The sequence below is a fragment of the Zophobas morio genome, unplaced genomic scaffold (assembly GCF_036711695.1).
Source record: "Zophobas morio isolate AGI-343-1 ecotype UQ-CSIRO unplaced genomic scaffold, CSIRO_AGI_Zmor_V1 ptg000669l, whole genome shotgun sequence".
NCBI lineage: Eukaryota > Metazoa > Arthropoda > Insecta > Coleoptera > Tenebrionidae > Zophobas > Zophobas morio.
The window spans coordinates 23,750-50,098 of NW_026972772.1; the positions used below are offsets into that span (position 1 = coordinate 23,750).

General features: G+C 27.4%; 1 protein-coding gene across 1 annotated transcript; it reads right to left on the minus strand.

The window, feature by feature from the left end:
* Positions 1-23,119: 23,119 nt before the first annotated feature.
* LOC135121694 (uncharacterized) lies at positions 23,120-26,018 on the minus strand. Its single transcript, XM_064045981.1, has 3 exons — positions 26,007-26,018; positions 23,808-24,083; positions 23,120-23,758 (listed from the first exon to the last, which is right to left on the minus strand). Exons 1-3 carry the CDS (start codon positions 26,016-26,018, stop codon positions 23,168-23,170), a joined length of 879 nt encoding a protein of 292 aa, XP_063902051.1. The 3' UTR covers positions 23,120-23,167.
* Positions 26,019-26,349: the final 331 nt, after the last annotated feature.

The following is a 26,349-nucleotide window of genomic DNA, read 5'->3' on the forward strand; positions in this document are numbered from 1 at the left end:
TTTAGTTTTCCGATGTTAGATTGTAACAATTTTTCCGATTTCTCAATGACCCCTTTTTTGAATTTGTTATTTTTCCGGTTTTTATTGTGCAATTTTTCAATTTTTCAACACTGAATTTTGCAATTTTTCGATTTTTTAATTTCTCGTTTTTTCGGATTTTTTGATTTATTCCAATTTTAGATTTTAAAATATCTGAATTTTTAGGTAATTTAGTAATTTATTCTTTCAATTTTGCCATTTTTTTTTGTTTCTTAATTTTTAATGTTTCTATTTTGCAATTTTTCGTTTCTTACGTTTTTAGTTTCGAAAATGTCTTGTTTTCAATTTTAGATTTTTCAATTTTTTATCTTAAATTTTTAATATTTCGTTTTTTTGATTTTTCCTGTTCCATTTTTCAATTTTTAAATTTCCAGTCGTTCAATTTCTTATTTCTTCAGTTTTTCGATTTTACAATTTCTCGTTTTTTTTTTTTTTCAATTTTGTGATTTTTCTTAGATTTTCTTATTTGCTTTTGAATTTTAATTTCCTGAATTTTTTAACTTTTTGATTTTTAAATTTTACGATTTCGCAATTGAAATTAATGTTTTTTTTTTCAATTTTCCATGTTACATTTTTTTGATTTCCCAATTTTTCGTTTTTTCAATTTTTCCATTTACAATTTTTCTAGTTTTCAGTTTTAATTTTATCGATTTTTTAACTTGAATTTTTTAATTTTACCAGTGTTTAATCTCCCTCTTTTACATTTTTACGTTTTCAAAGCTTTTCGATTTTAGATTTCTTGATTTTTAATTTTTCGATTTCTCAATTATTCGTATTTTTCAGTTACTCCACTTTTCATTCTTTCAGTTTTGCGATATTAACTTTGCAATTTTTCTTTTCTTCAATTTTTCGATGTTTTTCAATTGGAGATTTTAGCTTTTCGATGTGTCAATGTTACAGTTTTTTGATTTTACAATTTTTCCTTTTCGCGATTTTACAGTTTTTCGATTTTTTAGGTTTTTCCTTTTTCATTTTTAAGTTTTCGTGAATTTTTCGTTGGATTTTTTCCATTTTTCGATGTTTAATTTTCCAGTTTTTCGATGTTTCTGTTTTTCGATTGGAAAATTTTTCGTTTTTTCATTTTCAAGATTTTACAATTTTGCAATTTGTCAATTTTTCATGTTATCTATGTTTAAATTTTTCTTTTGATTTTCCTAATTTTTCAATGATTCCATTCTTAGATTTTTTTGGTTTTCCGGTTTTTTAACTTTGAAATTTTCGATTCTTCGTTTGTTTCATTATTTTTTTATTTTACGATTTCGCAACATTTCTGTGTTTAGTTATTCAATGAGATTTTACAATTTTTCGTTTCTTCAATTTTTCGATTTGTAGTTTTCTGGTTTCAGTTTTAATTTTTTCGATTTTTTGCCATGAATTTTTTAATTTCACTGTTTTTTTATTGCTTTGTCTTTTTCATTATTACGTTTTCGGAATTTTTCGATTTTTTAAGTCTTCGATTTTTTGTTTTCCTAATTCTGGATATTTAATTTTGTAGTTTATCGATGTTTCCGTGTTACAATTTTTGGATGAGGCAATTTTTGGTTCTTTTCGATTTCTTGCTTTATTATTTTTTAAATTTGTCGATTATTCGCTTTAACAATTTTGCGATTTTTTCAGTTTTTCAATATTTGTTTTTCATTTGGATAATTTTTAGTTTTTTAAGTTTAAAAATTTGTGAATTTACCGGTTTTATAATTCTGCAATTTTTCGACTTTCAATAATAATAATAATATTTCGTTTTTCAGTTTTTCAATTAGTTGTTTTTTTTAACAATTTTTCAATTTTTTTTCTCGATATTTATTTTTTGAGTATTTCGATGTTTCTGTTACAATTTTTCGTTTCTTCATTCTTTGGATTTGCAATTTTTTTGCATTTCAATTTTAAATTTTTCAAATTTTTAACTTTTGAATTTTTTGTTTCCATTTTGTATTTTTTATTTTTCCATTTTTACGTCCTCGCAATTTTTCTATTTTTCAAGTTTTCGATTTTTTTGTTTTTCAGTTTCTAGATATTTTGATTTTTTTGTTTTCCGATGTTAGATTGTTACAATTTTTCCGATTTCTCAATAACCCTTTTTTTGAATTTGTTTTTTTCGTTTCTTCAATTTTTTCATTTACAATTTTTCTAGTTCTCAGTTTTAATTTTATCGATTTTTTAACTTGAATTTTTAAATTTTACTGGTGTTTAATGTTCCTTTTTTTCATTTTTACGTTTTCAGAGTTTTCCGATTTCTTGATTTTTAATTTTTCCATTTCTCAGTTATTCGTATTTTTAGTTACCCCCCACTTTTCATTCTTTCAGTCTTTCGATTTTAACTTTGCAATTTTTCTTTTCTTCAATTTTTCGATGTTTTTCAATTGGTGATTTTAGCTTTTCGATGTGTCAATGTTACAGTTTTTTATTTTACAATTTTTCGTTTTCGCGATTTTACAGTTTTTCAACTTTTCAGGGTTTTCCATTTTCTCTTTTACGTTTTCTGCAATTATTCATTGTTTTTTTTTTCCATTTCTCGATGTTTAATTTTCCAGTTTTCCGATGTTTCTGTTTTTCGATTGGAAAATTTTTCGGTTTACAATTTTGCAATTTGTCAATTTTTCATATTACTCCTATTTTTAAATTTTTCTCTTGATTCGCCTAATTTTTCAAATATTCCATTCTCAGATTTTTTTGGTTTTCCGGTTTTATAACTTTTGAAATTTTGCATCTTTCGTTTGTTTAATTATTTTTGTTATTTTACGATTTCGCAATATTTCTGTTGTTAATTGTTCAATGAGATTTTTAAATTTTTCTAGGTTTCCACGTTGTGGTTTTCGATTTTACTTTTTTTTTTTCGTAAATTTTACAAATACATATTCGATTTTTCAATTTCTGTATCTGTTAATTAATTGATTTTACAAATTTGCAATTTTTCGATTTCTCCGTTTTTTTGACTTTTCGATTTTTCAATTTTTCGTTCCATCATTTTTAATTTCTGAATTTTCCTTTTTTTTTATTTTTAAGTTGTTTTCAATTTCACGTTTCGAATTTTTTAGTTTTGTAAGTCTGCGATTTTCGATGTTTCAACGTTACGGTTTTTTGTTTTTATAGTTTTTCGATTTTTCAATTTTTTATTGTTGTGGATTTATCGATTTTACAATTTTGCATTTTTTTTATTATTCCATTTTTTGATTTTTTGAGTTTTCAATTTCTCGATTTTTAATTTTTCGATTTCTCAATTTCTACATCTGTCGATTTATCGATTGCAATTTTTCGATTTCTCCATTTTTTTTTTCGATTTTTCAATTTCTCGATTTCTCAAAATTTGTCAATTTTTCAGTTACCCCGTTTTTCAATTTTTTATTTTTACTTCCCGAGCGTAAGCAAAGGAAGTATTGTAATCGAGTCCGTCGGCCGACTCTCTACTTTTACGTTTTCTCGATCTTTCATGACCCCTAGAAGACGAAGAAATAGGTCTCCCATTTCCGTCTGTCTGTCCGTCTGTCCGTCCGTCTGTCCGTCTGTCCGTCTGTTGTCACGGATTTTTATTAGACAGATAATCTCCGAAAGTACTCGACCGATTGTTGTGAAATTTTGTACTTATATTAAGAATATCATGTAGATGGTAAAACGCTAACCAAAATTTGTCGAATCATCCCCACCACTAAAGCGATGACGTCACTTCAAAATTGTACATAGTAAATGGGTTTTCAATTGTATAAAATAACATAGTCCTACACATGTAGTTTACAACTCTGAATCGACTTTTCACCCGAAACGTCCAGATTTTTGGAAAAAAAATCAAAATTATAAAACAACATTTTGAAATTTAATTTTTAATCTGCTAACCAGAATGCTTTGAAATGTTGCAGATGTTTTAAGGCTATAAAGAGCATCATAAATCTTTAGTCAAAAAATATTTGCTTATCCCCTCCAAAAACTTGATGACGTCAGCTCAAAAGTTTGTGGAATAAATCATGTCTAAAATGTACAAAATATGATGAGTCTGTACTTGTGAACTATCACTCCATTAATATTTTTTGGATTTGCATATACAGGGTGACTCAAAAAAATTAATGAATGCGTAAATATATTTTATTGATTTAATCAGGAACTACAAAACCGAATGCTCTGAAATCTTGCAGATGTTTTAAGGTCATAAAGAGCATAATAAATGTTTAGTCAAAATATATTTGCTTATCCCCTCCAAAAACTTGATGACGTCAGCTCGAAAGTTTGCCGAATAAATCGTATCTAAAATGTACAAAATATGATGAGCCTGTACTTGTCATTTATCACTCCATTCATATTTTTTGGATTTGCATATACAGAGTGACTCAAAAAAATTAATGAATGCGTAAATTTATTTTATTGATTTAATCAGGAACTACAAAACCGAATGCTTTGAAATCTTGCAGATGTTTTAAGGTTATAAAGAGCATAATAAATTTTTAGTCAAAATATATTTGGTTATCTTCTACAAAAAACTGATGACGTCAGCTCAAAAGTTTTCCGAATAAATCGTATCTAAAATGTACAAAATATGATGAGTCTGTACTTGTGATTTATCATTCCATTCATATTTTTGGATTTGCATATGCAGGGTGACTCAAAAAAATTAATGAAGGCGTGAATTTATTTTATCGATTTAATCAGGAATTACAAAACCGAATGCTTTGAAATCTTGGGAATATTTTAAAGTTATTATAAGCATGGTAAACTTTTGTTCAAAATGTATTTGTTCATCCCTCCTAAAAAAATTGATGACGTCGCCCTTAAATTTTGCTGAATAAATCCTATCTAAAATGCAAAAAATATGATGAGTTTGTACTTGTGATTTATCATTCCATTCATATTTTTTAGATTTAATTAAGAGGTGGTTCAAAAAAATTAATGAAGTCAATTTATTTTATTGATTAAATTAAAGGCAACACTTATTATTAGTATTACACCCCAACCAACCCAATTTGGTAGACACAAAATTTGTTAAAGGAAAAACTCGGTTGAAACATAAGGGTAGCACGCTTATTTACATCGACTTTAACATTACAGACCTGCATTTGTTTTATGCGTTCACTTGATTCCGCGAATGTGAAATAGACATGTTTATAATCAACCAATTGTGAATTTCACCGTCAAGAATTAAAATAAAACCCAATGTTTTATATAATAAGCGGAAGTCGAAGCAATAAAACCAACGGTCGTTTTGTTTACAGTTTCTGTGTTTGGCTCTCACGTATGCTGTTACGCCTATCATCTTAAATTAACAATGTTTATACATACACGATTTTCAGTTGCCTCTGATACGTAGGTATACGTGAGTAAATTGTTTCGTTATTTTATTGATTATTACAAATCAATATTCAAACGACCCAATTCATTTTCCCGAAAATTTGAGAATATAATAATTTTATTCTTAGTATTACACTACATCTATCCCAACTGATATACGTGTCCTTGCAAAAATGTTGATGGCGTCATCGCAATTTTTTTTTAAATTCCCACTACAAAAATGTAATGAGAAAAAAAACACAATAGGCATGCAGTCGTCAAGTTTCCGACAGCGAGGGAAGTACTGTCTAAACTCTTTAGACCAATTTTTTAGTTTTTATTTTGCAGATTTTCGATTTTTCAGTTTTCCGTTTCTTGAATTTTTACAATTTTTCAATTTGAGATAGGTAGTTTTGCTTATTTTTTCGATTTTTCATTTTTTTTTCTTCAATTTTTCGATATAAAGTATAATAATTGTCTGTTGAGATAATTTAATTTCTAGTTTTTTTTTTATTTTACGGCTTTTAAATTTTGCGATTTTTCGTTACATCATTTTTAATTTCTCAATTTTCCAATTTTTTCTTTTTTAGTTTTTTCAATTTAGCGTTTTCGAATTTTTTAGTTTTGCAAGTCTGCGGTTTTCGATGTTTCAACGTTACGGTTTTTTGATTTTAGAATTTTTCGATTTTTCAATTTTTATTTTGTTGTGGATTTATCGATTTTACCATTTTGCAATTTTTTTATTATCCCATTTTTTGATTTTTTGATTTTTCAATTTCTCAATTTTTAATTTTTCGATTTCTCAAAATTTTTCAATTTTTCAGTTACCCCGTTTTTCAATTTTGTATTTTTTAGTTTTTGTTTTGCAGATTTTCGATTTTTCAGTTTTTTTTCTCAATTTTTAATTTTTCGATTTCTCAAAATTTTTCAATTTTTCAGTTACCCCGTTTTTCAATTTTGTATTTTTTAGTTTTTGTTTTGCAGATTTTCGATTTTTCAGTTTTCCGTTTCTTGAATTTTTACAATTTTTCAATTTGAGATAGGTAGTTTTGCTTGTTTTTTCGATTTTCCAATTTTTTTTTCTTCAGCTTTTCGATACTAAGCATAAAAATTATCTGTTGAGATATTTTAATTTCTAGTTTTTTCCAGTTTCACGATTTCGAATTTTTTAGTTTTTCAAGTCTGCGGTTTTCGATGTTTCAACGTTAAGGTTTTTTGAATTTACAATTTTTCGATTTTTCAATTTTTATATTGTTGTGGATTTATCGTTTTTACAATTTTGCAATTTTTTTATCACATTTTTTGATTTTTCGATTATTCAATTTCTGGATTTTTCATTTTTTGATTTCTCAAAATTTTTCAATTTTTCAGTTACCTGGTTTTTCAATTTTTTATTTTTTAGTTTTTATTTTGCAGATTTTCGATTTTTCAGTTTTCCATTTCTTGAATTTTTACAATTTTTCAATTTGAGATAGGTAGTTTTGCTTGTTATTTTCGATTTTCCAATTTTTAGTTCTTCAATTTCCTATTTTTCAGTTTTACGATCATGGAATTTTTAGATATTTAATTTTTCAAGTTCTCGATTGTTATAGTTCATTTTTGGGTGTTTATTTTTCAATTTTGCAATAAAAAGCACAAATTTATTATAACCGAAATTTTGAAAAATTGTAAACCAAAGGATTTTTGCTCCGGTAATTTCAATATTCTACAACACGCAGTGAAATTCTGGAAAATTCAAAAATCGACAAATTAAAAGTAAGAGAAATTGTAACCCCGACACCGAAAATTCGAAAAAATTAAAATTCAAAAATTGAACAACTAAAAATCGTTAAAACTGAAAAATCGAAAAGTTGATAAAATACAAAATTAAAATAAATATCTAAAAATTGCAAAATCGGTGCCACGATAAAAATTTAAAATATTTCCAAAAAAAAAACCTTGTTCTTTAAACTTTTTTTGATTTTTATTTTACACATGTATCAACATCTATATGGTTTTCCTTTGTTGAGGCATCTTGGTTTTAGACTCGACGGGCGTAATGATCCCACTAGCTTTCTTCTTGGGCCCCCTCCTCTTCTTCTTCAGCAAGTCACCCGGACAGACCTTCGTGGTTCCTTTCCTCTTCAAAGTGCACGGATCTTCTCTATCTTCTCTAAAAACGGTCAGATCGATTTCGGGACATTTCTTCTTCTCTTTGTCATTGCCCCCTCCACCAGTCAAACTATACCCCACTAACTCCCTCAGCGGAGCGCATTTCTTGTTCTCATCCTCTGGCGGGCAGTCGACAATTTTCCGCTTTTTCTTCTTCTTGGGACACTTGTCTTCGACGATTTCTTTCTCCTTGACCTTCTGCTTGCATTCCGGGAACTTGAACTTCTTACAGGGTCCTTTGCACGGCTCGCCCTTGTCGCTCGAGGACAACGAGAGCGAAAAGGCGGGTCGAGTTTTTAGCCCTAGGATCTCGTCTTCCAAAAATTGTGACACGCTTTTCTTCTTATCTTTCTTCTTTTTTTCGTCTTTTGTCTTTTTGTCTTTAGGGGCGGGACAGCGGGTGTCCTTCGGCCGTTCGCACGAGGGCTGTAACATTCACCGTCAGATTTTACTCTTTTTACCTCCTCCAGCGTACTTTACGCAAATCGCACTGCATTCCTTTCCGCTGCTCTCCCGCCACCTGCTCCTCTACGTCCACGTCGACTTCCGCTTCCTGGTACTCCATTTCTAGCCCGCTGCGACGCACCTTCGCCCCGCTCGAAGTGTGGAACTTCTTCTTGGGGGGCTTGAAGTTGGGGTTGTCTTCGGGCCTTCACGGACACAGTTTGCATTCGGAGGGTTTCTCTGGAGGATCTTCGTGACAGAACTCACTATACGCAGGGTACGGCGCTTCTTGTTTTTTGCAGTTAATCTACAAGACAACATTTTTCAATTATTTCAACTCTCGATTTTTAACTTTTCAAATTTGTTGATTGTCCGGTGTTTATTGTGCAATATTTCAATTTTTGTTTCTTCAGTTTTTCGATTTTAAGATGTTGAATTAATCGATTTTTTGGTTTTTCGATTTTTATTTTGCAATTTTTCGAGGTTTCATTTTAAAATTTTTCATTTTTTTTTTGTTTTTGAACATTTCGATGTTTCAGTTTTTTGATTCTTCAGTTTTTCGATTTACAAAATTTCAAGTTTTCAATTTTTCAAACTGAATTTTTCAATTTTTCGACTTTTTAATTTCTCGTTTTTAGGATATTTTGATTTTTCCTTTTTTTGTTTCTTAATTTTTAATTTTTCTATTTTGCAATTTTTCGTTTCTTACATTTTTAGTTTTGAAGATTTTTCAATTTTTTAGCTTAAATTTTTAATATTTCGTTTTTTTAATTTTTCCTGTTCGATTTTTCAATTTTTAAATTTCCAATTGTTCAATTTCTTATTTCTTCAGTTTTTCGATTTTACAATTTCTCATTTTTTTTTCAATTTTGTGATTTTTCTTAGATTTTTCTTATTGCAGTTTTTCTGCTTTTGAATTTTAATTCCTTCAATTTTTTAACATTCTGATTTTTAAATTTTACGATTTCGCAATTTCCCGATATTGAAATTATTTTTTTTTTCCAATTTTCCATGTTACATTTTTTTGATTTCCCAATTTTTCGTTTCTTCAATTTTTTCATTTACAATTGTTCTAGTTTTCAGTTTTAATTTTATCGATTTTTTAACTTGAATTTTTAAATTTTACTAGTGTTCCTCATTTTCAGAGTTTTCCGATTTTTCGTTTTCTTGATTTTTAATTTTTCGATTTCTCAATTATAATTATTTTTCAGTTACCCCACTTTTCATTCTTTCAGTTTTTCGATTTTAACTTTGCAATTTTTCTTTTCTTCAATTTTTCGATGTTTTTCGATTGGAGATTTTAGCTTTTCGATGTATCAATGTTACAGTTTTTTATTTTATAAATTTTCGTTTTCACCATTTTACAGTTTTTAGATTTTTCAGGGGGTTCCATTTTCTTTTTTACGTTTTCTGCACTTATTCGTTGTTTTTTTCCATTTCTCGATGTTTAGTTTTACAGTTTTCCGATGTTTCTGTTTTTCGATTGGAAAATTTTTGGTTTTTTCATTTTTTCGATTTTACAATTTTGCAATTTGTCAATTTTTCATATTACTCCTATCTATTTTTAAATTTTTCTCTTGATTTTCCTAATTTTTCAATTATTCCATTCTCAGATCTTTTTTGGTTTTCCGGTTTTATAACTTTTGAAATTTTCGATCTTTCGTTTGTTTAATTATTTTTGTTATTTTACGATTTCGCAATATTTCTGTTGTTAATTGTTCAATGAGATTTTTCAATTTTTCAACGCTTCCACGTTGTGGTTTTCGATTTTACATTTTTTTTTCGTAAATTTTACAATTACATATTCAATTTTTCAATTTCTATATCTGTTAATTTATTGATCTTACAAATTTGCAATTTTTCGATTTCTCCGTTTTTTTGACTTTTCGATTTTTCAATTTTTCGTTCCATCATTTTTAATTTCTGAATTTTCCTTTTTTTTATTTTTTAGTTTTTTTCAATTTCACGTTTCGAATTTTTTAGTTTTGCAAGTCTGCGATTTTCGATGTTTCAACGTTACGGTTTTTTGTTTTTATAATTTTTCGATTTTTCAATTTTTATGTTGTTGTGGATTTATAGATTTTACAATTTTGCAATTTTTTTATTATCCCATTTTTTGATTTTTTGTGTTTTCAATTTCTCGATTGCAATTTTTCTATTTCTCCATTTTTTTGATTTTTCGATTTTTCAATTTCTCGATTTCTCAAAATTTGTCAATTTTTCAGTTACCCCGTTTTTCAATTTTTTATTTTTTAGTTTTTATTTTGCAGATTTTCGATTTTTCAGTTTTCCGTTTCTTGAATTTTTACAATTTTTCAATTTGAGATTGGTAGTTTTCATTATTTTTTCGATTTTCCATTTTTTTTTCTTCAATTTTTCGATATTAAGTATAATAATTGTCTGTTGAGATAATTTAATTTCTAGTTTTTTTTTTATTTTACGGCTTTTAAATTTTGCGATTTTTCGTTACATCATTTCTAATTTCTCAATTTTCCAATTTTTTTCTTTTTTAGTTTTTTCAATTTCGCGTTTTCGAATTTTTTAGTTTTTCAAGTCTGCGGTTTTCGATGTTTCAACGTTACGGTTTCTTGATTTTAGAAATTTTCGATTTTTCAATTTTTATTTTGTTGTGGATTTATCGATTTTACCATTTTGCAATTTTTTTATTATCCCATTTTTTGACTTTTTGATTTTTCAATTTCTCAATTTTTAATTTTTCGATTTCTCAAAATTTTTCAATTTTTCAGTTACCCCGTTTTTCAATTTTGTATTTTTTACTTTTCATTTTGCAGATTTTCGGTTTTTCAGTTTTCCGTTTCTTGAATTTTTACAATTTTTCAATTTGAGATAGGTAGGTAGTTTTGCTTGTTTTTTCGATTTTCCATTTTTTTTTTTTCTTCAATTTTTCGATATTAAGTATAATAATTATCTGTTGAGATAATTTAATTTCTAGTTTTTTTCAATTTCACGATTTCGAATTTTTTAGTTTTTCAAGTCTGCGGTTTTTTGATTTTACAATTTTTCGATTTTTCAATTTCTGGATTTTTCATTTTTCGATTTTTCAAAATGTTTCAATTTTTCAGTTAGCTGGTTTTCCAATTTTTTTCTTTTTTAGTTTTTTCAATTTCGCGTTTTCGAATTTTTTAGTTTTTCAAGTCTGCGGTTTTCGATGTTTCAACGTTACGGTTTCTTGATTTTAGAAATTTTCGATTTTTCAATTTTTATTTTGTTGTGGATTTATCGATTTTACCATTTTGCAATTTTTTTATTATCCCATTTTTTGACTTTTTGATTTTTCAATTTCTCAATTTTTAATTTTTCGATTTCTCAAAATTTTTCAATTTTTCAGTTACCCCGTTTTTCAATTTTGTATTTTTTACTTTTCATTTTGCAGATTTTCGGTTTTTCAGTTTTCCGTTTCTTGAATTTTTACAATTTTTCAATTTGAGATAGGTAGGTAGTTTTGCTTGTTTTTTCGATTTTCCATTTTTTTTTTTTTTCTTCAATTTTTCGATATTAAGTATAATAATTATCTGTTGAGATAATTTAATTTCTAGTTTTTTTCAATTTCACGATTTCGAATTTTTTAGTTTTTCAAGTCTGCGGTTTTTTGATTTTACAATTTTTCGATTTTTCAATTTCTGGATTTTTCATTTTTCGATTTTTCAAAATGTTTCAATTTTTCAGTTAGCTGGTTTTTCAATTTTTTATTTTTTAGTTTTTATTTTGTAGATTTTCGATTTTTCAGTTTTCCATTTCTTTAATTTTTACAATTTTTCAGTTTGAGATAGGTAGTTTTGCTTGTTATTTTCGATTTTCCAATTTTTAGTTCTTCAATTTCCTATTTTTCGGTTTAGGATCATGGAATTTTTAGATTTTTAATTTTTCAAGTTCTCGATTGTTATAGTTCATTTTTGGGTGTTTATTTTTCAATTTTGCAATAAAAAGCACAAATTTATGATAACCGAAATTTTGAAAAATTGTAAACCAAAGGATTTTTGCTCCGGTAATTTCAATATTCTACAACACGCAGTGAAAATCTGGAAAATTGAAAAATCGACAAATTAAAAGTAAGAGAAATTGTAACCCTGACACCGAAAATTCGAAAAAATTAAAATTCAAAAATTGAACAACTGAAAATCGTCAAAACTGAAAAATCGAAAAGTTGATAAAATGAAAAATTAAAATAGATATCTAAAAATTGCAAAATTGGTGCCACGATAAAAATTTAAAATATTTCCAAAAAAAAACTTGTTCTTTAAACTTTTTTTGATTTTTATTTTACACATGTATCAACATCTATATGGTTTTCCTTTGTTGAGGCATCTTGGTTTTAGACTCGACGGGCGTGATGATCCCACTAGCTTTCTTCTTGGGCCCCCTCTTCTTCTTCTTCAGCAAGTCACCTGGACAGACCTTCGTGGTTCCTTTCCTCTTCAAAGTGCACGGATCTTCTCTATCTTCTCTAAAAACGGTCAGATCGATTTCGGGACATTTCTTCTTCTCTTTGTCATTGCCCCCTCCACCAGTCAAACTATACCCCACTAACTCCCTCAGCGGAGCGCATTTCTTGTTCTCATCCTCTGGCGGGCAGTCGACAATTTTCCGCTTTTTCTTCTTCTTGGGACACTTGTCCTCGACGATTTCTTTCTCCTTGACCTTCTGCTTGCATTCCGGGAACTTGAACTTCTTACAGGGCGTTTTGCACGGCTCGCCCTTGTCGCTCGAGGACAACGAGAGCGAAAAGGCGGGTCGAGTTTTTAGCCCTAGGATCTCGTCTTCCAAAAATTGTGACACGCTTTTCTTCTTATCTTTCTTCTTTTTTTCGTCTTTTGTCTTTTTGTCTTTAGGGGCGGGACAGCGGGTGTCCTTCGGCCGGTCGCACGGGGGCTGTAACATTCACCGTCAGATTTTACTCTTTTTACATCCTCCAGCGTACTTTACGCAAATCGCACTGCATCCCTTTACGCAGCTCTCCCGCCACCTCGTCCTCCACGTCCACGTCGACTTCCGCTTCCTGGTACTCCATTTCTAGCTCGCTGCGACGCACCTTCGCCCCGCTCGAAGTGTGGAACTTCTTCTTGGGTGGTTTGAAGTTGGGGTTGGCTTCGGGCCTCCACGGACACAGTTTGCATTCGGAGGATTTCTCTGGAGGATCTTCGTGACAGAACTCACTATACGCAGGGTACGGCGCTTCTTGTTTTTTGCAGTTAATCTACAAGACAACATTTTTCAATTATTTCAACTTTCGATTTTTAACTTTTCAACTTTTCAATTTTCTTTTAATTTTGAGAATTTACTTAAATTTTTAGATTTGCAATTTTTCTAGTTTTCAGCTTTAATTTATCCGTTTTTTTATCTTTAGGATTTTTAAATTTTACAATATCGCAATTTTTTCATTTTTAAATTAACCGTTCTTTAAATTTTTCGATTTTTAGACTGTTCGAATTTTAGATTTTATGTTTTTCAATTTTTTGTTTCTTCAATTTTTCGATTTGTAGTTTTTCTGGTTGCAGTTTTGATTTTTTCGATTTTTTAACTTGAATTTTTTAATTTCACTGTTTTTTTATTGTCTTGTATTTTTCATTATTACGTTTTCGGATTTTTTCGATTTTTTAAGTCTTCGATTTTTTGTTTTCCAAACTCTGGATATTCAATTTTGTAGTTTTTCGATGTGGCAATTTTTGGTTCTTTTCAATTTCTTGCTTTATTATTTTTTAAATTTGTCGATTATTCGCTTTTACAATTTTGCGATTTTTTTCAGTTTTTCAACATTTGTTTCTTTTCCAATTGGGTAATTTTTAGTTTTTTCAGTTTTAAAATTTGTGGATTTACCGATTTTATAATTCTGCAATTTTTCGAATTTTAATAATAATATTTCGTTTTTCAGTTTTTCATTTAAATTTTTTTGTTTAACAATTTTTCGATTTTTTTTTTCGATATTTATTTTTTGAGTTTTTCGATGTTTCTGTTACAATTTTTCGTTTCTTCATTTTTTCGATTTGCAATTTTTTTGCATTTCAATTTTTCTAGTTTTCTATTTTAAATTTTTCAAATTTTTAACTTTTGAATTTTTAGTTTCCATTTTGTAATTTTTTATTTTTCCATTTTTACGTCCTCGCAATTTTTCTAGTTTTCAAGTTTTCGATTTTTTTGTTCCTCAGTTTCTCGATATTTTGATTTTTTAGTTTTCCGATGTTAGTTAGTTACAATTTTTCCGATTTCTCAATTACCCTTTTTTTGAATTTGTTGATTTTCCGGTGTTTATTGTGCAATTTTTCAATTTTTGTTTCTTCAGTTTTTCGATTTTAGGATGTTGAATTAATCGATTTTTTGGTTTTTCGATTTTTATTTTGTAATTTTTCGAGTTTTCATTTTAATTTTTCTATTTTCTTTTTTGTTTTTGAACATTTCGATGTTTCAGTTTTTTGATTCTTCAGTTTTTCGATTTACAAAATTTCAAGTTTTCAATTTTTCAAACTGAATTTTTCAATTTTTCGACTTTTTAATTTCTCGTTTTTAGGATTTTTTGATTATTCCAATTTTATTTTAAAATTTCTGAATTTTTAGATAATTTAGTTATTTATTCTTTCAATTTTCCGATTTTTTTTTGTTTCTTAATTTTTAATTTTTCAATTTTGCAATTCTTCGTTTCTTACATTTTTAGTTTTGAAGATTTTTCAATTTTTTAGCTTAAATTTTTAATATTTCGTTTTTTTAATTTTTCCTGTTGGATTTTTCAATTTTTAAATTTCCAATTGTTCAATTTTTATTTCTTCAGCTTTTCGATTTTACAATTTCTCGTTTTTTTTTCAATTTTGTGATTTTTCTTAGATTTTTCTTATTGCAGTTTTTCTGCTTTTGAATTTTAATTTCTTCAATTTTTTAACTTTCTGATTTTTAAATTTTACGATTTCGCAATTTCCCGATATTGAAATTATTGTTTTTTTTCCAATTTTCCATGTTACATTTTTTTTGATTTCCCAATTTTTCGTTTCTTCAATTTTTTCATTTACAATTTTTCTAGTTTTCAGTTTTAATTTTATCGATTTTTTAACTTGAATTTTTAATTTTTACTAGTCTAGTATTCCTCGTTTTCAGTTTTCCGATTTTTCGTTTTCTTGATTTTTACTTTTTCGATTTCTCAATTATAATTATTTTTCAGTTACCCCACTTTTCATTCTTTCAGTTTTTCGATTTTAACTTTGCAATTTTTCTTTTCTTCAATTTTTCGATGTTTTTCGATTGGAGATTTTAGCTTTTCGATGTGTCAATGTCACAGTTTTTTATTTTATAATTTTTCGTTTTCACCATTTTACAGTTTTTCGATTTTTCAGGGGGTTTCATTTTCTTTTTTACGTTTTCTGCAATTATTCCTTGTTGTTTTTTTCCATTTCTCGATATTTAGTTTTCCAGTTTTCCGATGTTTCTGTTTTTCGATTGGAAAATTTTTCGTTTTTTAATTTTTTCGATTTTACAATTTTGCAATTTGTCAATTTTTCATATTACTCCTATCTATTTATAAATTTCTCTCTTGATTTTCTTAATTTTTCAATTATTTCATTCTCAGATCTTTTTTGGTTTTCCGGTTTTATAACTTTTGAAATTTTCGATCTTTCGTTTGTTTAATTATTTTTGTTATTTTACGATTTCGCAATATTTCTGTTGTTAATTGTTCAATGAGATTTTTCAATTTTTCAACGTTTCCACGTTGTGGTTTTCGATTTTACATTTTTTTTTTCGTAAATTTTACAATTACATATTCAATTTTTCAATTTCTATATCTGTTAATTTATTGATTTTACAATTTTTCGTTCCATCATTTTTAATTTCTGAATTTTCCTTTTTTTTTAGTTTTTAGTTTTTTTCAATTTCACGTTTCGAATTTTTTAGTTTTGCAAGTCTACGATTTTCGATGTTTCAACGTTACGGTTTTTTGTTTTTATAATTTTTCGATTTTTCAATTTTTATATTGTTGTGGATTTATCGATTTTACAATTTTGAAATTTTTTTTATTATCCCATTTTTTGATTTTTTGAGTTTTCAATTTCTCGATTTTTAATTTTTCGATTTCTCAATTTCTACATCTGTCGATTTATCGATTGCAGTTTTTCGATTTCTCCATTTTTTTGATTTTTCGATTTTTCAGTTTCTCGATTTTTAATTTTTCGATTTCTCAAAATTTGTCAATTTTTCAGTTACCCCGTTTTTCAATTTTTTATTTTTTAGTTTTTATTTTGCAGATTTTCGATTTTTCAGTTTTCCGTTTCTTGAATTTTTACAATTTTTCAATTTGAGGTAGGTAGTTTTGCTTATTTTTTCGATTTTCCAATTTTTTTTCTTCAATTTTTCGATATTAACTATAATAATTATGTGTTGAGATAATTTAATTTCTAGTTTTTTTCAATTTCACGATTTCGAATTTTTTAGTTTTTCAAGTCTGCGGTTTTCGATGTTTCAACGTTACGGTTTTTTGATTTTACAATTTTTCGATTTTTCAATTTTTATTTTGTTGTGGATTTATCGATTTTACCATTTTGCAATTTTTTTAGTATCCGATTTTTTGACTTTTTGATTTTTCAATTTCTCAATTTTTAATTTTTCGATTTCTCAAAATTTTTCAATTTTTCAGTTACCCCGTTTTTCAATTTTGTATTTTTTAGTTTTTATTTTGCAGATTTTCGATTTTTCAGTTTTCCGTTTCTTGACTTTTTACAATTTTTCAATTTGAGATAGGTAGTTTTGCTTGTTTTTTCGGTTTTCCAATTTTTTTTCTTCAATTTTTCGATATTAAGTATAATAATAAATTATCTGTTGAGATAATTTAATTTCTAGTTTTTTTCAATTTCACGATTTCGAATTTTTTAGTTTTTCAAGTCTGTGGTTTTTGATGTTTCAACATTACGGTTTTTTGATTTTACAATTTTTCGATTGTTCAGTTTTTATATTGTTGTGGATTTATCGTTTTTACAATTTTGCAATTTTTTTATCACATTTTTTGATTTTTGTATTTTTCAATTTCTGGATTTTTCATTTTTCGATTTTTCAAAATGTTTCAATTTTTCAGTTACCTGGTTTTTCAATTTTTTATTTTTTAGTTTTTATTTTGCAGATTTTTGATTTTTCAGTTTTCCGTTTCTTGAATTTTTACAATTTTTCAATTTGAGATAGGTAGTTTTGCTTGTTTCTTCGATTTTCCAATTTTTAGTTCTTCAATTTCCTATTTTTCAGTTTTACGATCATGGAATTTTTAGATTTTTAATTTTTCAAGTTCTCGATTGTTATAGTTCATTTTTGGGTGTTTATTTTTCAATTTTGCAATAAAAAGCACAAATTTATTATAACCGAAATTTTGAAAAATTGTGAACCAAAGGATTTTTGCTCCGGTAATTTCAATATTCTACAACACGCAATGAAAATCTGCAAAATTGAAAAATCGACAAATTAAAAGTAAGAGAAATTGTAACCCTGACTCCGAAAATTCGAAAAAATTAAAATTCAAAAATTGAACAATTAAAAATAGTTAAAACTGAAAAATCGAAAAGTTGATAAAATAAAAAATTAAAAAAAATATCTAAAAATTGCAAAATCGGTGCCACGATAAAAATTTAAAATATTTCCAAAAAAAAAACTTGTTCTTTAAACTTTTTTTGATTTTTATTTTACACATGTATCAACATCTATATGGTTTTCCTTTGTTGAGGCATCTTGGTTTTAGACTCGACGGGCGTAATAATCCCACTAGCTTTCTTCTTGGGCCCCCTCTTCTTCTTCTTCAGCAAGTCACCCGGACAGACCTTCGTGGTTCCTTTCCTCTTCAAAGTGCACGGATCTTCTCTATCTTCTCTAAAAACGGTCAGATCGATTTCGGGACATTTCTTCTTCTCTTTGTCATTGCCCCCTCCACCAGTCAAACTATACCCCACTAACTCCCTCAGCGGAACACATTTCTTGTTCTCATCCTCTGGCGGGCAGTCGACAATTTTCCGCTTTTTCTTCTTCTTGGGACACTTGTCCTCGACGATTTCTTTCTCCTTGACCTTCTGCTTGCATTCCGGGAACTTGAACTTCTTACAGGGCCCTTTGCACGGCTCGCCCTTGTCGCTCGAGGACAACGAGAGCGAAAAGGCGGGTCGAGTTTTTAGCCCTAGGATCTCGTCTTCCAAAAATTGTGACACGCTTTTCTTCTTATCTTTCTTCTTTTTTTCGTCTTTTGTCTTTTTGTCTTTAGGGGCGGGACAGCGGGTGTCCTTCGGCGGGTCGCACGGGGGCTGTAACATTCACCGTCAGATTTTACTCTTTTTACCTCCTCCAGCGTACTTTACGCAAATCGCACTGCATTCCTTTCCGTTGCTCTCCCGCCACCTCCTCCTCTACGTCCACGTCGACTTCCGCTTCCTGGTACTCCATTTCTAGCCCGCTGCGACGCACCTTCGCCCCGCTCGAAGTGTGGAACTTCTTCTTGGGTGGTTTGAAGTTGGGGTTGTCTTCGGGCCTCCACGGACACAGTTTGCATTCGGAGGGTTTCTCTCGAGGATCTTCGTGACAGAATTCACTATACGCAGGGTACGGCGCTTCTTGTTTTTTGCAGTTAATCTAGAAGACAACATTTTTCAATTATTCCAAATTTCGATTTTTAAGTTTTCAGATTTTCAATTTTGCGAATTTATTAAAAATTTTTCGATTTGCAATTTTTCTAGTTTTAAATTAACCGTTCTTTCAATTTTTCGATTTTTAGACTATTCGAATTTTCGATTTTATAATTTTCAATTTTTCGATGTTTAAATGTTTCTACAGCTTTTCGATTTCTCAATTTTTCGTTTTTTCAATTTTTCGATTTGTAGTTTTTCTGGTTTCAGTTTTAATTTTTTCGATTTTTTAACTTGAATTTTTTAATTTCAGTGTCTATTACTGTTTTGTCTTTTTCACTATTACGTTTTCGGAATTTTTCGATTTTTTTGTTTTCCAAATTCTGGCTATTTAATTTTGTAGTTGATCGATGTTCAGTGTTAAATTTTTCGATGAGGCAATTTTTGGTTCTTTTCAATTTCTTGCTTTATTATTTTTTAAATTTGTCGATTATTCGCTTTTACAATTTTGCCATTTTTTCAGTTTTTCAAAATTTGTTTGTTTTTCAATTGGATAATTTTTAGTTTTTCAGTTTTAAAATTGTGGATTTACCGGTTTTATAATTCTGCAATTTTTTTAATTTTAATAATAATAATTTGTTTTTCAGTTTTTCAGTTAGATTTTTTTGTTTAACAATTTTTCGATTTTTTTCTCGATATTTATTTTTTGAGTTTTCCGACGTTTCTGTTACAATTATTCGCTTCTTCATTCTTTCGATTTCCAATTTTCTTTGGATTTCTATTTTTCTAGTTTTCAATTTTAAATTTTTCAAATTTTTAACTTTTGAATTTTTTGTTTCAATTTTGTAATTTTTTATTTTTCCATTTTTACGTCCTCGCAATTTTTCTATTTTTCAAGTTTTTGATTTTTTTGTTTTTCAATTTCTCGATATTTTGATTTTTTAGTTTTCCGATGTGTGAATTTGTTAATTTTCCGGTTTTTATTGTGCATTTTTTCAATTTTTTGTTTCTTCAGTTTTTCGATTTTAAGATGTTGAATTAATCAATTTTTTGGTTTTTCGATTTTTATTTTGCAATTTTTCGAGGTTTAATTTTAAAATTTTTCAATTTTTTTTTGTTTTTGAACATTTCGATATTTCAGTTTTTTTATTTTTCAGTTTTTCGACTTACAATATTTCAAGTTTCCAATTTTTCAACACTAAATTTTGCAATTTTTCAATTTTTTAATTTCTCGATTTTTCGAATTTTTTGATTATTCCAATTTTGGATTTTTAAATTTCTGAATTTTTAGATAATTTAGTTATTTATTCTTTCAATTTTGTGATTTTTTTGTTTCTTAATCTTTAATTTTTCTATTTTACAATTTTTCGTTTCTTACATTTTTAGTTTTGAAAATGTCTTGTTTTCAATTTTAGATTTTTCAATGTTTTAGCTTAAATTTTTAATATTTCGTTTTTTTAATTTTTCCTGTTCCATTTCTCAATTTTTAAATTTTCAGTTGTTCAATTTGTTATTTCTTCAGTTTTTCGATTTTACAATTTCTCAAGTTTTTTTTTTTCAATTTTGTGATGTTTCTTAAATGTTTCTTTTTGTAGTTTTTTTGCTTTTGAATATTACTTTCTTTAATTTTTTAACTTTCTGATTTTTAAATTTTACGATTTCGCAATTTCTCGATATTGAAATTATTGTTTTTTTTCAATTTTCCATGTTACATTTTTTTGATTTCCCAATTTTTCGTTTCTTCAATTTTTTCATTTACAATTTTTCTAGTTTTCAGTTTTAGTTTTATCGATTTTGTAACTTGAATTTTTAAATTTTACTAGTGTTTAATGCTCCTCTTTTCCATTTTTACGTTTTCAAAGTTTTCCGATTTTTCGATTTCTTGATTTTTAATTTTTCGATTTCTCAATTATTCTTTTTTTTCGGTTACCCAACTTTTCATTCTTTCAGTTTTTCGGTTTTAACTTCGCAATTTTTCTTTTTTTCAATTTTTTGATGTTTTTCAATTGGAGATTTTAGCTTTTCGATGTGTTAATGTTACAGTTTTTTGATTTTACAATTCTTCGTTTTTGCAATTTTACAGTTTTTCGATATTTTAGGTTTTTCCTTTTTCATTTTTACGTTTTCGGCAATTTTTCGTTGGATTTTTTCCATTTCCCGATGTTTAATTTTCCAGTTTTTCAATGTTTCTGTTTTTTGATTGGAAAATTTTTCGTTTTTTCATTTTTTCGATTTTACAATTTTGCAATTTGTCAATTTTTCATGTTATCTATGTTTAAATTTTTCTCTTGATTTTTCTAATTTTTCAATTATTCCATTCTTAGATTCTTTTGAGTTTCCGGTTTTTTAACTTTTGAAATTTTCGATTCTTCGTTTGTTTCATTATTTTTTTATTTTACGATTTCGCAACATTTCTGGGTTTTCGAAACTTCCCAATTTCTATATCTGTCGATTTATCGATTTAACGATTTTACAGTTTTTCGATTTCTCCGTTTTTTTGACTTTTTGATTTTTCAATTTCTCGAATTTTAATTTTTCGATTTCTCAAAATTTTCAATTTTTCATTTACCCCGTTTTTCAATTTTTTATTTTTTAGTTTTTATTCTGCAGATTTTCGATTTTTCAGTTTTCTGTTTCTTGAATTTTTACAATTTTTCAAATTGAGATAGGTAGTTTTCCTTGTTTTTTCGATTTTCCAATTTTTAGTTCTTCAATTTTTCGTTTCTTCAATTTCCTATTTTTCAGTTTTACGATTATGAGATTTTTAGATTTTTAATTTTTCAAGTTCATTTTTGGGTGTTTATTTTTCAATTTTGCAATAAAAAGCACAAATGTATTTGAACCGAAATTTTGAAAAATGGTAAACCAATTTTGTTTCTTCAGTTTTTCGATTTTAAGATGTTGAATTAATCGATTTTTTGGTTTTTCGATTTTTATTTTGCAATTTTTCTTTTTTTTGTTTTTGAACATTTCAATGTTTCAGTTTTTTGATTCTTCAGGTTTTCGATTTACAATATTTCAAGTTTTCAATTTTTCAACACTGAATTTTGCAATTTCTCGATTTTTTAATTTCTCGTTTATTCGGATTATTACAATTTTGCAATTTATCTATTTTTCAATTATTCAATTCTCAGATTTTTTTGGTTTTCCGGTTTTATAGCTTTTGAAATTTTCGATCTTTCATTTGTTTAATTATTTTTGTTATTTTACGATTTCGCAATATTTCTGTTGTTAATTGTATAATTGTTCAATGAGATTTTTCAATTTTTCAACGTTTCCACGTTGTGGTTTTCGATTTTACATTTTTTTTTTCGTAAATTTTACGATTACATATTCAATTTTTCAATTTCTATATCTGTTAACTTATTGATTTTATAAATTTGCAATTTTCCGATTTTTTATTTTTTAGTTTTTTTTCAATTTCGTATTTTCGAATTTTTTAGTTTTTCAAGTCTGCGGTTTTCGATGTTTCAACGTTACGGCTTTCTGATTTTTCAATTTTTATATTGTTATGGATTTATCGATTTTACAATTTTGCAATTTTTTTCATTATCCCATTTTTTTACTTTTTGATTTTTCAATTTCTCGTTTTTTAATTTTTCGATTTCTCAATTTCTATAACTGTCGATTTATCGATTTTTCAATTTCTCGATTTTTAATTTTTCGGTTTCTCAAAATTTTTCAATTTTTCAGTTACCCCGTTTTTCTATTTTTTACTTTTTATTTTGCAGATTTTCGATTTTTCAGTTTTCGGTTTTTTGAATTTTACAATTTTTCAATTTGAGGTAGGTAGTTTTGCTTGTTTTTTCGGTTTTCCAATTTTTTTTTCTTCAATTTTTCGATATTAAGTATAATAAATATCTGTTGAGATAATTTAATTTCTAGTTTTTTTCAATTTCACGATTTCGAATTTTTTAGTTTTTCAAGTCTGCGGTTTTCGATGTTTCAACGTTACGGTTTTTTGATTTTACAATTTTTCGATTTTTCAATTATTATATTGTTGTGGATTTGTCGTTTTTACAATTTTGTAATTTTATCACATTTTTTGACTTTTCGATTTTTCGATTTCTCGATTTTTAATTTTTCGATTTCTCAAAATTTTTCAATTTTTCAGTTACCTCGTTTTTCAATTTTTTATTTTTTAGTTTTTATTTTGCAGATTTTTGATTTTTCAGTTTTCCGTTTCTTGAATTTTTACAATTTTTCAATTTGAGATAGGTAGTTTTGCTTGTTATTTTCGATTTTCCAATTTTTAGTTCTTCAATTTCCTATTTTTCAGTTTTACGATCATGGAATTTTTAGATTTTTAATTTTTCAAGTTCTCGATTGTTATAGTTGATTTTTGGGTGTTTATTTTTCAATTTTGCAATAAAAAGCACAAATTTATTATAACCGAAATTATGAAAAATTGTGAACCAAAGGATTTTTGCTCCGGTAATTTCAATATTCTACAACACGCAGTGAAAATCTGGAAAATTGAAAAATCGACAAATTAAAAGTAAGAGAAATTGTAACCAAAAATTGAACAACTGAAAATCGTCAAAACTGAAAAATCGAAAAGTTGATAAAATGAAAAATTAAAATAAATATCTAAAAATTGCAAAATTTGTGCCACGATAAAAATTTAAAATTTTTCCAAAAAAAAAAACTTGTTCTTTAAACTTTTTTTGATTTTTATTTTACACATTTATCAACATCTATATGGTTTTCCTTTGTTGAGGCATCTTGGTTTTAGACTCGACGGGCGTAATAATCCCACTAGCTTTCTTCTTGGGCCCCCTCTTCTTCTTCTTCAGCAAGTCACCCGGACAGACCTTCGTGGTTCCTTTCCTCTTCAAAGTGCACGGATCTTCTCTATCTTCTCTAAAAACGGTCAGATCGATTTCGGGACATTTCTTCTTCTCTTTGTCATTGCCCCCTCCACCAGTCAAACTATACCCCACTAACTCCCTCAGCGGAACACATTTCTTGTTCTCATCCTCTGGCGGGCAGTCGACAATTTTCCGCTTTTTCTTCTTCTTGGGACACTTGTCCTCGACGATTTCTTTCTCCTTGACCTTCTGCTTGCATTCCGGGAACTTGAACTTCTTACAGGGCCCTTTGCACGGCTCGCCCTTGTCGCTCGAGGACAACGAGAGCGAAAAGGCGGGTCGAGTTTTTAGCCCTAGGATCTCGTCTTCCAAAAATTGTGACACGCTTTTCTTCTTATCTTTCTTCTTTTTTTCGTCTTTTGTCTTTTTGTCTTTAGGGGCGGGACAGCGGGTGTCCTTCGGCGGGTCGCACGGGGGCTGTAACATTCACCGTCAGATTTTACTCTTTTTACCTCCTCCAGCGTACTTTACGCAAATCGCACTGCATTCCTTTCCGTTGCTCTCCCGCCACCTCCTCCTCTACGTCCACGTCGACTTCCGCTTCCTGGTACTCCATTTCTAGCCCGCTGCGACGCACCTTCGCCCCGCTCGAAGTGTGGAACTTCTTCTTGGGTGGTTTGAAGTTGGGGTTGTCTTCGGGCCTCCACGGACACAGTTTGCATTCGGAGGGTTTCTCTCGAGGATCTTCGTGACAGAATTCACTATACGCAGGGTACGGCGCTTCTTGTTTTTTGCAGTTAATCTAGAAGACAACATTTTTCAATTATTCCAAATTTCGATTTTTAAGTTTTCAGATTTTCAATTTTGCGAATTTATTAAAAATTTTTCGATTTGCAATTTTTCTAGTTTTAAATTAACCGTTCTTTCAATTTTTCGATTTTTAGACTATTCGAATTTTCGATTTTATAATTTTCAATTTTTCGATGTTTAAATGTTTCTACAGCTTTTCGATTTCTCAATTTTTCGTTTTTTCAATTTTTCGATTTGTAGTTTTTCTGGTTTCAGTTTTAATTTTTTCGATTTTTTAACTTGAATTTTTTAATTTCAGTGTCTATTACTGTTTTGTCTTTTTCACTATTACGTTTTCGGAATTTTTCGATTTTTTTGTTTTCCAAATTCTGGCTATTTAATTTTGTAGTTGATCGATGTTCAGTGTTAAATTTTTCGATGAGGCAATTTTTGGTTCTTTTCAATTTCTTGCTTTATTATTTTTTAAATTTGTCGATTATTCGCTTTTACAATTTTGCCATTTTTTCAGTTTTTCAAAATTTGTTTGTTTTTCAATTGGATAATTTTTAGTTTTTCAGTTTTAAAATTGTGGATTTACCGGTTTTATAATTCTGCAATTTTTTTAATTTTAATAATAATAATTTGTTTTTCAGTTTTTCAGTTAGATTTTTTTGTTTAACAATTTTTCGATTTTTTTCTCGATATTTATTTTTTGAGTTTTCCGACGTTTCTGTTACAATTATTCGCTTCTTCATTCTTTCGATTTCCAATTTTCTTTGGATTTCTATTTTTCTAGTTTTCAATTTTAAATTTTTCAAATTTTTAACTTTTGAATTTTTTGTTTCAATTTTGTAATTTTTTATTTTTCCATTTTTACGTCCTCGCAATTTTTCTATTTTTCAAGTTTTTGATTTTTTTGTTTTTCAATTTCTCGATATTTTGATTTTTTAGTTTTCCGATGTGTGAATTTGTTAATTTTCCGGTTTTTATTGTGCATTTTTTCAATTTTTTGTTTCTTCAGTTTTTCGATTTTAAGATGTTGAATTAATCAATTTTTTGGTTTTTCGATTTTTATTTTGCAATTTTTCGAGGTTTAATTTTAAAATTTTTCAATTTTTTTTTGTTTTTGAACATTTCGATATTTCAGTTTTTTTATTTTTCAGTTTTTCGACTTACAATATTTCAAGTTTCCAATTTTTCAACACTAAATTTTGCAATTTTTCAATTTTTTAATTTCTCGATTTTTCGAATTTTTTGATTATTCCAATTTTGGATTTTTAAATTTCTGAATTTTTAGATAATTTAGTTATTTATTCTTTCAATTTTGTGATTTTTTTGTTTCTTAATCTTTAATTTTTCTATTTTACAATTTTTCGTTTCTTACATTTTTAGTTTTGAAAATGTCTTGTTTTCAATTTTAGATTTTTCAATGTTTTAGCTTAAATTTTTAATATTTCGTTTTTTTAATTTTTCCTGTTCCATTTCTCAATTTTTAAATTTTCAGTTGTTCAATTTGTTATTTCTTCAGTTTTTCGATTTTACAATTTCTCAAGTTTTTTTTTTTCAATTTTGTGATGTTTCTTAAATGTTTCTTTTTGTAGTTTTTTTGCTTTTGAATATTACTTTCTTTAATTTTTTAACTTTCTGATTTTTAAATTTTACGATTTCGCAATTTCTCGATATTGAAATTATTGTTTTTTTTCAATTTTCCATGTTACATTTTTTTGATTTCCCAATTTTTCGTTTCTTCAATTTTTTCATTTACAATTTTTCTAGTTTTCAGTTTTAGTTTTATCGATTTTGTAACTTGAATTTTTAAATTTTACTAGTGTTTAATGCTCCTCTTTTCCATTTTTACGTTTTCAAAGTTTTCCGATTTTTCGATTTCTTGATTTTTAATTTTTCGATTTCTCAATTATTCTTTTTTTTCGGTTACCCAACTTTTCATTCTTTCAGTTTTTCGGTTTTAACTTCGCAATTTTTCTTTTTTTCAATTTTTTGATGTTTTTCAATTGGAGATTTTAGCTTTTCGATGTGTTAATGTTACAGTTTTTTGATTTTACAATTCTTCGTTTTTGCAATTTTACAGTTTTTCGATATTTTAGGTTTTTCCTTTTTCATTTTTACGTTTTCGGCAATTTTTCGTTGGATTTTTTCCATTTCCCGATGTTTAATTTTCCAGTTTTTCAATGTTTCTGTTTTTTGATTGGAAAATTTTTCGTTTTTTCATTTTTTCGATTTTACAATTTTGCAATTTGTCAATTTTTCATGTTATCTAT

What these genes read in the sequence shown, in the direction of transcription:
- LOC135121694 (XM_064045981.1), bottom strand. An exon ending in TGCAGTGCGATTTGCGTAAA is followed by an intron (nt 23,759 to 23,807) that starts GTACGCTGGAGG and finishes TGAATGTTACAG; the next exon opens with CCCCCGTGCGACCCGCCGAA.